The 15,320-nt window shown below is 30.5% G+C and overlaps 1 protein-coding gene across 4 annotated transcripts; it reads left to right on the forward strand.

The window, feature by feature from the left end:
* Nucleotides 1-874: 874 nt before the first annotated feature.
* Nucleotides 875-12,474, forward strand: LOC129311731 (MADS-box transcription factor 27-like). 4 transcript variants are annotated; one of them, XR_008593386.1, is made up of 9 exons: nt 875-1,036; nt 1,130-1,343; nt 10,407-10,485; nt 10,855-10,916; nt 11,494-11,593; nt 11,677-11,718; nt 11,809-11,892; nt 11,986-12,156; nt 12,229-12,474. XR_008593386.1 is itself a non-coding variant. In XM_054954155.1 (9 exons), the coding sequence occupies exons 2-8, from the start codon at nt 1,162-1,164 to the stop codon at nt 12,152-12,154; spliced, it is 705 nt and encodes a 234-aa protein (XP_054810130.1). In that variant the 5' UTR covers nt 875-1,036; nt 1,130-1,161; the 3' UTR covers nt 12,155-12,156; nt 12,229-12,474. The 4 variants fall into 4 exon arrangements, 3 of the variants coding, with proteins under 3 accessions (XP_054810130.1, XP_054810131.1, XP_054810132.1); XM_054954155.1 differs by having other exon boundaries at nt 11,999-12,156; XM_054954156.1 differs by having other exon boundaries at nt 11,986-12,474.
* Nucleotides 12,475-15,320: the final 2,846 nt, after the last annotated feature.

A 15,320-nucleotide genomic window follows, 5' to 3' on the forward strand; every position in this document is an offset into this window, starting at 1 on the left:
ACATTTGTACTAGTATAATAACGTGTCAGACGCTTATATGCTGACGGTGTCATAAAAATGCTCAATTATTAAAAGTACTAGGATATCGACTGGATGCTCAAGTAATTCAATAATATTCGATAATATTGTGTGAAAAAGTACAGTACTATATTATTGGAAACAGTTATTTTTTGAAATAAAATTTATATCCTAGTGTATCCATTCATATAAATATGTCGTAACCCGTATTATTCAAAAAATATGCAACACAAGTTTTGTTATAATTTACCATCACGCATAAATGCTTTCTAGCTTGTATCAGGACGGTAATTTTATTTTTATTTATATATACTATATGTTTTTAGTATTTGAATTTAAACTTTAAATTTATTTGTTTTATTCAAATTAATATATATTTTTAAGTTGTGAAAAGAATTCTAGTTATTAGAGAAATAACTAGCCAGGAAATAACTAGAACATACTATTTTTATGATGTACTATATAAATGTCAATTTACATTCTTAATTTGACCTGCAGATCAGAATGATTTTTGGATCTAGTGTTTATGTATAAAAGGTTAGTTATCTTATATAAAAATTATATGGTTTTGTAGATATCGATTGAGAACACATGAAAAAAAAAAAATTAATACTATCAGTTGACATTCGCCTGAGTCCTGACACACACAAAAAAGGCATTATTTTAGGGATCAAATTCATATGATTAATGTTCTTATGGATCAAATTAGAAAAAATGACCAAAAAAGGGTCAAATTATAAATTAATATTTTAAAAAATAAATTTACACACTTTATAGTTTCGAAAGAATAAATTAATGGAGAGTGAATGTTCAGGCATTAAATCATCAATTTAATCTAATAGACCTTCTCCTCAAGTTGCTTCTCTTTCATCTCAGGTACTTTTTTGCTTATAAAGGTGTTACGGGACAGAAATTAGAAAGGCGCAAGAAGTTATGGTTGCAGTACCGAAACCACTGATCTGATATATATATATATATGAAAAGCCAGAGGGGTTTGCTTCGGAGTAGGCTCTAACAAGTAAGAATTCATCTTCACCCGAAAACTTTATTTCAATTATAGTATTATACTGATTTTCGTGATGTATTTGCAATTCGAAAAATCTTATTTTAGAAACCCTAAGTGAAGAAGGTGTGAAGGAATATATGGGAAGAGGGAAGATTGTGATCCGAAGGATTGATGATACAGCAAGCAGGCAAGTGACTTTCTCGAAAAGGAGAAAGGGATTGATGAAGAAAGCGAGAGAGTTAGCAATCCTGTGTGATGTAGAAGTTGGACTCGTTATCTTCTCCAGCACTGGAAAGCTTCATGAATATGCCAGTTCCAGGTTCCTTATAATTTAACAGACCTTCAATTTTCGGTCCAAATAAAATATGCTTAATTACTTTTGTATTTAATCAAACTGCTTCATCTGCCCCCTGTTTCCCTAATTAAATGGTTGAAACTGTTGATAATGAAGTTCATTTCTTGGATTTTCTGAACTGATAACCGTGCTTATGCATATTCTTTCATTCTTTTCACAGTCCTGGAGTGAATACATCAGTTTATGGATAGAGAAGAACTGATTACTAGACCTAGATGGAAAGAGAGGGCGAAAAATGAGTTTTTTCTTTTTTAAATGAAAAGGGCTTCTATTTAGACTACTGTATTTACATTTGGGGAAAAAAAATTACTTCTCTTTATCATATCCATTTCTCCTAAATCCAGACCTATGTTAAAGATCAGAATATGATATTTAATTAAATTTAATTGAAAGCGTTGAAATGAAATTTGGCTGCCTTTTCCTTCTATTCATTTCAAACACCCATGTATAGGCCCCCTTAAAATTCCAATTTTCCAGAAATTACAATATCACCAAAAGAAAACTCCCTGACATCTCTTTTTTGCATCTTGGTTATTTAAAAAATGAAGTCCTTCGAAATCTTGATTTACTAATCCATTTTAAGACTTGTAGTATTCTTGTAAAATATGTCACCTGAAATATTTTTTTTCCCAAATTTAGAAAGGTTTGGTAAGGCATGGCCCAATTTTTCCAATTTTGACACATTATTTGTAGCCGGCCAGCTATCAATTTAATAGTGTCACGCCACAATTAACTAGTCTTGTCAAGACTTTAGACAATTATTTAGGATTTCGGGAACTGTTAGACAGAACACCACCCCTAGTGTGTCCCGAATATTGTTTTCAAGTCCCATTTAGAATTATTATATAAGGCAAGTTGCTCATACAATCATGTCGATCGTCACTGCTTTTGGGAAATAACCTTGTAATATAATCAACATAACTCAATCTTAATATATATTCCTAATACAAAAGATTGTTCATCAACTTGGAATTTCAATTTGTATGACAGTATCATGCATAGCCTTTATTAGCAATTCCATTAAGCATGCAACTGTTGTCAAATACTTAACTTAATCATGTATATGTAATTAGCCTTCTCGAGATACATAGAGCTTCTTAATTGCTGGCTAGCTACCTACCCTTTGTATTATAGTAAAAAGGATGACTATAGTTGTAGGACTGTAAGATCCGGGACAATGTTAAGCGGCTCGATGGTGATGATATTGATATGAGATTGTGATGCCAGTTTCTATTGGTTTGTTTCCCTTAATAACAGGGGAAATAGAGGTTAATTAGCAAGTGTAAGGTTTTAAACAACTTGATATATATTCAACTATGTATTAGCTAGCTAGGCTTTTGCAGAGTAAATAATATGATATGAGGTGGCTAAACGATAGTTGACAATAATTCAAAATCCCATAATGTGTTATTTCACGATAAACAACACTAATTAAAATAGCCTCACAACAATAACAACAAGTCTTATCCCACTAGGTGGGGTCGGCTACATGGATTATATGACACCATTGTGTTCTATCATTTATTAAGTTTTTAGGAATATTATTAATTAAAATATCTCGCTCAACAATCTCCAAAAGTGTTTTCTTCGGTCTTCCTCTACTCTTGTTGACAGGTTCAAAGTCATCTATTCTACTCTCCTTACAGGTGCCTCCTGTGATCTTCTTTGTACATGTCTGAACCACCTCAAATAATTTTCTACCATTTTTTCTTTAATAGGTGCCACACCCATTTTTTTCTATATTCACTCATTTTGAATTTTATCTTTACATGTATATCCACACATCTATCTCAATATTCTCATCTCTACTACTCCAACTTTATGCTCTTGCTGTTCCGTCAAAGTCCAACATTCACTACTATATAAAATTGCTAGTCTTATAGTAGTTTGATAAAACTTTCCTTTAAACTTATTAAGTATCTTACGATCGTAAATAACTCATTTAGCCTTTTCTCCAATTAAACCACCCTACTTGTATCCTATGTATAATATCTCTATCAATGTCTCCATTTTGCTGAATAATTGCTCCCAAATATCTAAACTTTTTCATTTGAGGTATGGCTGATTACTCAATTTCACTTTCAAGTTACTACTTATTAACCCCTTATTAAAATTACAATGTAAATATTCTATTTTACTCTTACTCGAGCGGAAACCTTTTGACTCTAATATCTTCCTCCATAACTCAAGTTTATAATTTATCTCTCCTCTTGTGTTTGCAATAAGAACTATATCATCCACAAAAAGCATGCATTTAAGAATTTCCTCTTGAATATGCTTAGTCAAAATATCTAACACTAGATCAAATAAATAAGGACTCAAAGATGATCCTTAATGCAATCCAATCTTTATAAAAAAAATCTTTTGTTTCACCACCAAGTGTTCTTATACTAGTTGTTGTCCCTTCATACATATCTTGTATAACTTCAATATAGGCAACCCAGACACGCTTCTTTTTTAAAGCCTTCCAAAGTACTTCTCTTGGTACACGATCATAAGCTTTTTTTCAAATCAATAAAAATCATATGTAAATCTTTGCCTTTGCATCGATATTTTTTCATTAATGCCCTTAATAGATAAATCTTTTCTATGGTCGCTCTCCCTAGCATGAAGCCAAACTAATTCTCCGAAATCTCAGTTTTCAATCTCAACCTATGCTCAAACACTCTTTCTCATAATTTCATAGTATGACTCATAAGTTTAATCCTTCTTTAGTTAGCACAATTTTAAAAATCTCCTTTATTTTTATAAATAGGATCTAAGATGCTTCTCCTCCAATCGTCCAGCATTCTCTTAGATTGTAAGATCTCATTAAATAACTTAGTTAACCACCACACTCCTTCTTCACCAAAATATTTTTACATTTCAATAGGGATATAATCAAGTCTATTGGCTCTACCATTTTTCATTTTCTTAAGAGCTTCTTTCACTTCCCAAGCTCGTATTCTTTGATAAAAAGGCAAATTTTGCTCTCTTTCAAAAGTTACTAAATCTTCCCAATTAATTGACGACCCCCCATCATTAAAAAGCTTAGAAAAGTATGTTTCTCATATGTTTTTAATATCATTATCTGTGACTAAAATATTTTCCTCTTCATCTTTTATACACCTTACTTATTTCAAATCTCTTAATTTTCTTTCCTTACTCTTAGCAATCTTATAAATTTTTGTTCTCCATCCTTTGTCCCAAGACTATTATAAAACTCTTCAAATGCTTTAGAACAAGTTTCACTCATGGCCCTTTTAGTTTTCCTTTTAGTCATACAATACTTTTCCTAATTTTTATCATTATTGCACAAATGAATGGCTTTGAAACACTCATCTTATACTTGATTTTTTCCTGTATGCTATCATTCTACCACCAAGACTCCTTATCTCTCAGATCAAAATCTCTTAATTCTCCCAAATCTTCTTTTGTAACCTTCCTTACGTTCATAGCCAAATCTTCTCACAAGGTATTAGCACTTCCTTGACACTCTCAAATTCCTTCGGCCAAGAGATTTCTCTTGAAAATTTCCCTCCTTTCACCTTTTAATTGTCACCACCTAATCTTTGAAGTTATTACTTGTCGATGCTTTTGGTTTTTACTCATAATACATATATCAAGAATAAGGACCCTATGTTGTGTCGTAACAACATCCCCAGGAATCACCTTACAGTTTTTACAAAGTCTTCTATCCGCGTTTCTTACCAAAAAGAAATCAATCTGTGACCTTAAAGCTCTACTTTTATAAGTGATGAGATACTCATCCCTCTTCTTGAAATAAGTATTAGCAAATCTTGAAATCATATGCCAAAGAGAAATCCAAGATATGTTGTCCTTCATTATTTAGTTCGCCAAAACCCACACTACCATGCACCCTCGTATAATGACCTGCCTCCCTTCTGACATGTCTATTAAAGTCTCCTTTAATAAAGATCTTTTCATTATGTGGTATGCTTTTAATCAATCCCTCCAAGTCTTCCCAAAATAATTCTTTAAGACTGGCTTCTGTCCCAACTTGAGATGCATAAATGCTAATAATATTGATAGTCTCTCGTCCGATGATCAATTTTAAGGAAATAATTCTATCCTCAATCCTGTTAATTTCTACCATGTTCTTCTTCCACTCCTTATTGACAATGATATCCACCCCATTGCATGTGTTTACTTTCTCAATATACCAGATTTTGAAACCTTAGATATCCTTAGCTTGTTCTCCAGCCCATTTAGTCTCCTGCAGGCACAAGATATTAATTTTTCTCTGAATCATAACTCCTACCAAGGTCCTAACATTCCAAGTACCAAGTCTGATCTTGCTGACATGGAATAACTTCTTTAGCCGTGCTCATCCAAAATAACATGATAGCCCTTACTCATTTAATACTACATTTAGGCATCAATGCAGCAGCCTTAACTCACCTATCACTGCACTCGAGCCATGCAGTGCATTACTTATAGGTAATGACCTAACATTAGCACAAAAACGTATATTGTCTATATCTATGTGTAATTCAATAAAGTTTTACGTTAGCTGTTGAGGGCCTAACACAACCCTCCTCCTTTATCTAGGCTTGAAATAGCCTCACAATTAAAAGAAAATTCAACTCATAAATTTAATCAAGTCTTTGAAATACAAATGGCTTAATTGTTTAAATAGACTTTTAAAAACCTAAATGATGTAATCCTAGCTAATTTAGGATTCCAAATGGATAGATCATATCCTAATAGATATATTTTATCCTATTTGAATTTAAAATAAAATAAACTTATTTCTGTAAAGTTAAACTTGAATTTAAAATAAGATAAAATAATTTTCTAAATTTAAAAAAGAATATTAACTAAACTAATTGGACTCATGGGCCTAAGCACAACATACTAAGAGTCTTTCTTAAATCTTGAAATACTCCATTTACTTTTAGAACTTCTTGATCATGTAGACATCCTTAATTAATGAATTTAGGGCTTCTTTTGTCCTCTTGGCTCTAGATTTAGTCATTGGTCCTCCAATGCCCTGTAATAGATTAAAGATATTAAATGTTGGATTCTAACTTATCCCTTAATTCCTATTGATCATTCCCCCTCTTGAAGAAGATACATCCTCGAATCAATGTATTAAATGAAGAAAGGTTTATCTTGTAGGCATTGTCATTAATTCATTCCAACACTTAAAAAGGTCTATCACCTGTTGGATGTAACTTTGTCTTCATTAAATTTGGAAATCTCCTATGCCTAAAATGTGTCCAAACCCAATTTTCAGGTTTAAAGACAGCTTTCTTTCACCTTTTGTTAGCTTGCTTATCATACTACTCATTTCTCCCTTCAATTGAAGCCTTCACCTCAAAAGAAGAATAAAACATAGAACATGCATTTGGGCTTAAAGTAAAATTATGGCCCAATTTGCTTCCTCTAAGTCTATAATTATGTATTGGGACTTCAATGTGTTGATTTGGGATCCTAACACATATTATAGCCTCTTAATTATAAATATATTTACTCGGATTTTTCTCTACGTGAATGACATGACTTTGGGTAACTAGGTGACATGGGATACCACCTAAGACTTGATTGTCACATATACTATCATCTAAAACTTGATTGCCACATAGGATGCCATCTTGAATTCACATAGGATGAAATCATTCTCCTCCTCTTGAAGAGGAGTTGTCCTTGACTCTTGAGGATCTTTAAATAGTGAGCTTACATATTTATCATCAACTTCCATCATTTCATCATCAAATTCCCATAATGGAGAATCAACATAACTTAAAAAAGAATGATTAAGAATGAAAGGATGAAAATGAATGGTACCAAATGATAGGGAGAAATTGAATAATAGCTCACAATAATTCAAAATCTTATGGTGTGTTATCTCAAGAAGAACAACACTAATCGAAATAGCCTCACAATTGAAAGAAAATTCAATTCATAAATTCAATCAAGTCTGAAAAATACAACAGGCTAAATTGTTTAAATATACTTCTAAAAACCTAAATGACGCAATTCTAGTCAATTAAGGATTCTAAATGGATAAATAAGATCTTAATTGATATATTTTATCCTTATTTGAATTTAAAACAAAATAAACTAAAATTTCCTAAACTTGAATTTAAAATAAAAATAAGAGAAACTAATTTTCTAAATTTAGGAAAAAAATAACAACTAAACTAATTGGACTCATGGTCCTAAGTATCTTAGGTTAAGCTCAATATGCTGAAAGTTTTTTTTTTTTTTTTCATCTTGAAAAACTCCATTTGGTTTTAGGACTTCTTGATCATGTATGACATCCTTAATTAATAAATTTAGAGCTTCTTTTATTCTTTTGAATCTGGATTTAGTTATTGATCTTACAATGCCCTACAACGGATCAAAGATATTAAATATTAGATTTTGATTCGTCTCTTGCTTCCTATCATAATAGTTCAGATGATTTGAAAATTTAGTTTGAAAAATCTTATTTTATAATAAGATCAAAATATGACTGATGACATTGTGATGAGTAAAAGATCTGAGTATCATTGCGGTAATCGAAATTGTCTGATTTACAATTTAAATTTATAATTTTTTTAACGAGTCACTAAATTAACATTACCAACACATCTAGAATAGCGAGATTTTCCCATTTAGAAATATGAGAAAATAATAAATTGGCATGACATTGCTATATTGTTAAGTAATGTCTATGCGGCATGTCTCTTGTAAATAAATAAAAATATGTAGATAATTTCAAAAATTGATTGCTTACAAAGGACGAATGAGTTTACATTTAATCTGTGTATTTAGGTATGTTTCTCAACTTTTAAGTTTTCTTTGCCTGAATTTTAAATTGAATTTACAATTTAAGTATTTTATACAGATTACAAAACAATATCATATATGAAATTTTATACTTTCCATATTATTTTTCATTTATCATTAATTGAATCTTACCATTACTATTTACTAACATAAACATGTTTTCTTATATATACGGCGATAAATATGATGGGTATATATATATATATATATATATAGTTTATCGTCCTCTTTATTTCTTCAAGGATAAATATGGCTTTCGCTCTTCATTTTTATTTAGAAAATGTTCAAGGCACCGAAAAGGAAACGATTCAGTATACTAATATATATATATATATATATATGGTTTATCGTTCTTTTTGTCATTTCCAATTAATCATATCATTTTCATCTCCAAAAGTTGGCATTTTTATTTCTGGTTCCCAACACCCCAGTTGAGATTTGGTGGTTCCAAATATAATTAATTATTTGTAGAAAAATATTTAGGTCTTCAAATATATGCTTTTACTAAGGTATCAATTTATTTTAAATTTGAAAATAACTTTAAAATGTTAACAACGAGAGTTATATAGTGCAAATAAAAAATTACCTGTTCTTTTGATTGAAACATAATGCTTTTTTATGCAAGTGGAAAATAATGCTTTTAAATATATATAAATTTTTGTATATAATTATCTAACTATGTCAAATTTAAGTATTATCGGACTGAATTAGCTTTCAAAGATATTTTCTACATTCATATGAAGTCAAATTTAAAACCTTATCTTAAGCAATCATAGCCTATTCCACTAAAACTAATGTATGTTGATTTAAGTATATAAATTTTGGTACTTTAGCTTGTTCATTATTTTTAATTTTTTGATAGGTGGTTTCAATTATGCCTTGGGAGTGGGATGCAAAATAGAAATTGCAAGCTGAATAATCATTTCAAAATGCTTTGTGTGTGTTAATAGAGAAAGACAAGTCCCACATATAAAAAAACTAAAAATAATTAAAAACGTGTGTGTGTGTGTGAGAGAGAGAGAGAGAGAGAGAGAGAGAGAGAGAGAGAGACCTATAGTTAATCCATTCAATAACTAAAACTTTTGGTTAACGGATAGCTACAAGCATAATCATTCAAATCTCAAGATGGCATATAAGAGCATCATGGCCGACCATGACATCAGAATTTCAAACCTAACAGTTAAAGTTCGAGAGCCCTATGAAAAGAAAAGAAAATGAGGAAGCGGAAAAAAGTAGGAAGAAAATTGCGTTTAACTTGTAATGTTTGAATTTTAAGAATAATGTGCTTTAAAGGGTAACTACTTAAACAATAGTTACATTTATATATTTTTCATTATCACTTTTTCTTGTGTGCGAAATATTTTTCAGAACCTTTTCACTTACACACACTTGCAAAGTTTAACTAAGAAACGTCTAAAGGTCATTATAAAAGCAGAATATTTTCATACAAAAAAATTTAATGTTGAATAAAGTGAGTCTGAAGCTTTCGTTAGGTCCTGCCCCCTTCAAGTGCAAATTTTAAGTTTAACTTGTATTTTTAAGGTGAGCCAAAATGAATTTTAATGTTCAAGTTTAGTATTTTTTTTAAGAATCTGGAATTTCAATTAATAAAAAAGAAATAAAAAACTACTTATAAATATAAACAAAAATAACTGAACTAAAATCTTGATTCTCTTTCAAATCTCTTCGTTATATTTGAAAGTAAATCAACAGGTCAACGAGTAGTTTATTCTTTGGTACTAACCAATGTCTGGCTAAGGGAACTTTTTTTTTAAATCTAGAATATACATGAATAATCAAAAAGCTTATTTAGCATTAACCCAGGTACTTGTCAAGAATTAATAATCAAGTCTCTTTCTTCATTCCATCTTGCCCTACATTTTGCAAATGTTAGGTTGTCCAAATGTAAAATTTAAAATGATGTAAGAAATTTTACTTTAAATATAGTTGAATTTAATATTTAATATATAATAAAGAGGAAGAACTCATAAATTTAAGTTTTGAGATTTTGAATTAAGATGTGATGTCGCTAATTTTGCCCGTTTCTCTCCCAATTTCTAAAGAAAAAATAGAATAAAAAGAAAAGTAAAAGGAGAAGAGAAGTTCACACTTTGTCCTTTGTTGTTTCATATTCCCTCTAGTAAGATGGAAAGGACGAAGTGTGAACTTCTGTGGCCGCGCGACATTTGTTCTGAGTATTTTATTTGCCATCTCTGGTAATTGTGATATTCTTTTGTCTGTGACCTGTAGCATGAAATCAGTGGTTGAGAGATATAACAGCTGCAAGGAGGAACATGAACGACTGATGAATCCAGAATCAGAGGTCAAGGTATATATTATATTCTGTCTGTCATGTCAATTACTCCATTACTGTCCCTTCATGATATTGTTGAATAAGCCTACAAGAAATTTACCGTGGATAGTGGGGAATATTACGTGATCTGCATAAAAACTTTAATCTAGCTATAACAAGGATTGTATTTATTAACATTTTTAAGTTTTCCAACGGTAATTTAATTTCTATGTCCAGATTGGATATTGACATCATGCATACTTCGCCTGTCTCATCGTAGAACATACTGAAACTTTCTCTCATGATCGATTAATCAAAATGATAAACCTCATTTCCTTTCACTTCTAGTTTCCGTTGTGTTACTTATTCTAATTGCATATATCGATTTACTTTGGTACTTGATAGTTCTGGCAAAAGGAGGCAGAAACACTAAGGCAGCTGGTACATAATCTACAAGAAAACCATAGGTACAAAATTTCCATTTTCATTTTTTTTTTGTATTTAACAGTTTCATAATTTTATTAAGTAAATTGAAGAATCAAAGTTCTGGAGATTAAAGCATACTTCAATGTCTGACATGAAAGTATTAGCATGCTGCAGTCAAGGTATATATTATATACTGATTGAATCTTACCAATTTTCTGCAAAGTAAGTTACCAAGACTTTGTTGTCACTGCAAACTCCACTTATAATTAGAAAAAATCTGCATTACCTGCTAACATGTTTGTGTGTGGGGTGTATTGCTACAATTCTGTCAATCTATGAATTTAATTAGTACACCTACTTTGAACTAGATATTCACGAGTCACAATGATGGAATTGATTGCAAGTTCTGCTACAGTATACTACCAAAAGGGAATTGTAGTTGGACACTCATAATACGTCAAGCATCAAAATTCCAAATAGTGACAAGTTTTTCTTTCCCTTAATGCATATGGCAATAAAGGATTGAATGAACCGAATGTATATTTATATATATATATATATATATATCTCATATTATGCCTTATGCATGATGAGAACACTAACGTTTTAGAGACACAGGAAATTAATGGGAGAACAGCTTTATGGTTTAAGTTTCAAGAACCTACAAGATCTCGAGGATCAACTAGAGATAAGTCTCCGAGGTGTCCGCATAAAAAAGGTCAGCTTCCTTCAAGTTTATTCCAATTCTACAGGAACAGTAGCGAACAAGCTAACAAGCTTAATTAGTCGAATTATATGCAGGAACAAACTCTAGCAGAAGAAATCCGAGAGCTGAGAAGAAAGGTTTGTCTGAGTGGAAAATCTTCACAAAATTAAGGTTGCCTCCAATGTTGTCATTGAACTGAACTGGCCTTCTTAAACTTTGTTTTACAGGGAGACGCTGTGCATCAGCAAAACGTCGAACTCTGTAAGAAGGTAAACCTCATTCAACAAGAAAACATGCAACTATACAATGAGGTACGTACCCAGCTAATTATTCTCAAACTTAGCCACAAAAAGCGACAAACTGACAATAGAAATCTGAAATCTCACTTTGGATAACAAATGAAGCTTGACGTGTCAGGTTTATGGCACAACAGATGCGGCTGTAGGAAGCAGAAATGAATTCATTTCATATGGCGCGCATGCAGGACAAGAATACCCACGAGCAATGACCCGACTTCAGTTATCGCAGCCTGAACAAGAAGCTCACGAGACATCAGGCAGTGGCCCTGGATGAAGGTCATATTAATTAGTTACATATTTTAGCTCACCATTGGTTAAAGAAAGATGATATGTGACATCATATTGCAGGATATATAATAACCACAAAGCAAGAAGTCACTTCGTTCAATTGCCGCAAGCATATGGTTCGTCAAGAGAGATCACTGAAGCAGAAGAATCGGTACAGTCACGTTAACTAGTCAAAATAAGATGTGCATGAAAGGGGCATATGTAAAATATTGGGCAGTATCACATGGACATAAACTTTTCCCGCTTCTGTAACCAATTGCTTTTTTAGCGATAATTTTCTATCTACCAAGGTCTGAGAGTTATATATATGCATAATCTAACCCTATTCTTTACTGTCAGCCATACAAGATTGATGATTTTCAAAAAAAAAAAATAAAAACTCAAGATTACAAATTACTGCTAACAATAACTTCGGAGTTAAATCTCTACCTTCTTCAGAGAAAACCTTGGCAAGGGGAGAGAGACAACTTCAGGAAATTGTTACAATTAATTAACAGTCTCCAGAGATAAATGAATTCTGATTGACAAAAATATGTTGATAAATGAAATTATTGCAAAAAAAATAAAAGAATTGCAAATTTTGTTAGATAAATTTTTCAAATGTAGGGCAATGTTTTAAGACTCAGATCATAAGATTGGTCAAATTATTGTCTGGTGAAAAAAACATTTTAGTTTAACTATATATTTAACCCGTTCTGGTATAGTTGGCTTAAGTTAGCCTGCAAAAACTTGGGACTCAGAATAAATGGTTGGACCGTTTTGAATCGTTTTCTCTTTTTACTCTTATTTAATAATAATTTTTTATTCAATTTAAAATATTAATGTCAACTTACTTTTGGGCTATTACAATAAAATCTAAAGTGCATGATTTTTTATTGACATTATATAAATAAAAGTGTAGAGAAACTTAAAAACTCATTACTTAAAAAGAAGAAAAAGGTAAGTAAAAATTTATACATACGAAAAAAATGAGAAAAATTAATGTTAAAGTATATTTTTAGTCTTCTAACTTTATATAAGGTTTCACTTTCTTCTAACTTTATATAAGGTTTCACTTTCATCCTTTTTTTGTAAATTATTGTTTTAGTCCTTTAATTCTCATATCGCTAGTTTCAAATGTTATTTTTTATATCAATAATTTTTGTTTTAAAAAAATTAAATTAATATGTCAACACTTGATGAAAATGTTTTGTCAGTATTTGAAAGTTTAATATAAAAATTTATTAAAGTAAAATTAACAATATTAGAGTTAAAGGGTTAAAAAGACACTTTATAAAGTTAAGGAACTAAAATGAATATTATATAAAGTTCAAGGACTAAATGTAAACTTTAGCTAAATTTAAAATTTAATATATTATGATTGAACAACTCTAAACCAAAAATAATATTATCAATATTTTTAATGTTTTATTTATATATATGCATGTAAATATTATTTTTTATTTAATTATTATACCATCAATTTGACTATTAATCTAACAGATTAAACCACAAAAACTGTAATTTGTTTACCTTTCCAATTCATCATGGTTTGATTTTTAAAACCTTGTAGAGTCTTATACAACTATCATGTTTGAAAGGTGACTCTCAAGTCCCAAACTATGATCCTTCTATTCAAAGAAATTCTGATGCTTAGATCAACAGGTGGTATCCTATTGAGAAAGCCAGTAAAGAATTGGTCCACTAGGCTAATATGGGCTTTAATAAATTTCAAGCCCCATCATCCCAACATGGTTGTTGAACTATTAAGCATCTTAAAAAGAATCAAACTTTGTTGGGATACTAAACTAACCAAAGTGAACATTTATTTGAACTCTCTTAAAGCTTTGTCCTTGATTCAATACAACTTCTTCAAAAACCATTCTTATTTAAATTATATCGAGAAGATCAAGGAATTTATTGTAAGAGATTGGACAATTACTTTCGACCATGTGCCAAGAGAAGTAAATAGATATATCGATTTTCTTGCTCACCAAGCATCCAACAATAATTTTGAGTTAATGATCTTTCATGAACAAAATTCTAGGTATAGAAATATAATGCATTTTGATATGATTGAATAGTTTTTTTTCTTCTTGCACAGGTTTTTCCTATGGCCATGTATTAAAAAAAATTGAGCCCCTTAGGAGATCACTATTTTCATTGAGAGAACCCTTCAGAAAAGAAAATCAATGGATTTTGAGTCTAGTAAAAAAAGTTAATCTTTTATAATATGGCCAACTAAAGTTTAAATATCTATTGAGAAAGGTACTCACATTTAATACTTAACAGTACCTCAAATATGATTGCTTTCAATAATAGAATACATGTGAGTAACTAAAAAAAAGGAAAAAAGTGTACATTATTGATTAATAATTTTAAAGTTAAATTACTTTCTCTTCTTTTAAAACTTGGCTTCATTTGTCTTCTGTTTTGAAAAATTGTGCTCTCTTCTTTAGAACTCAAACGTGAACTGTATTTGCCAATATTGATGAGGATATCCTCAAATATTTAAAATATAACTTAATTTAAAAAAAATGCAACATAACGTACCCACTTTCGTGAGGAAGAAACAGAGTCATTTTTCCTTTTTCTTTTTCGTCAAAAAGGTGAGTTACCGAACTAAATCATTTTGTCCAAAGACGATGCTTCTAAAGACATCTACTTGTGTCGCCCTCTGGCGGGAATCCACCGTCATTTAATTTCTGATCTTTTCATTTATTTTAGTTTAGTTAGCTTTTTGTATTATTTCATTCACTTTAGTACTCCATGATGATGTGATATGAATTGTTGACTTTAAGAAACAAAGTTATGAGAAGGATGCTATTAAACCAAAATTTATTTGAAAATGAACTTTTTTTGAAGCTAAATATTACAGCATTTATTGTGGCAAAAAATAATAATAGTACATCATTTGTATTTGACTTGAATTTTTCTTCTAGTTCGCAGGGGTCATTGTTCTAATTGTAAATAAACTGCGATAGCATCAGTAGTTGCAAATAATTTAACCATTGATTAATTTAAAATTTTATTTAATTTTTACAAGGGTCTATAACTCTTTATTTTTTTTTAACTGGTTGGCAGTGTCAGTTTCTTCTGGCTGACTCGGTCTGCCTTATTGTAGTTATGAAAAAGATATATTGTAGGTGAAATAATAATTAGTAAGCACAATA

This window comes from Prosopis cineraria, unplaced genomic scaffold (assembly GCF_029017545.1).
Source record: "Prosopis cineraria cultivar Desert tree isolate PC_DT_omini unplaced genomic scaffold, ASM2901754v1 PC5, whole genome shotgun sequence".
Taxonomy (NCBI): Eukaryota; Viridiplantae; Streptophyta; class Magnoliopsida; order Fabales; family Fabaceae; genus Prosopis; species Prosopis cineraria.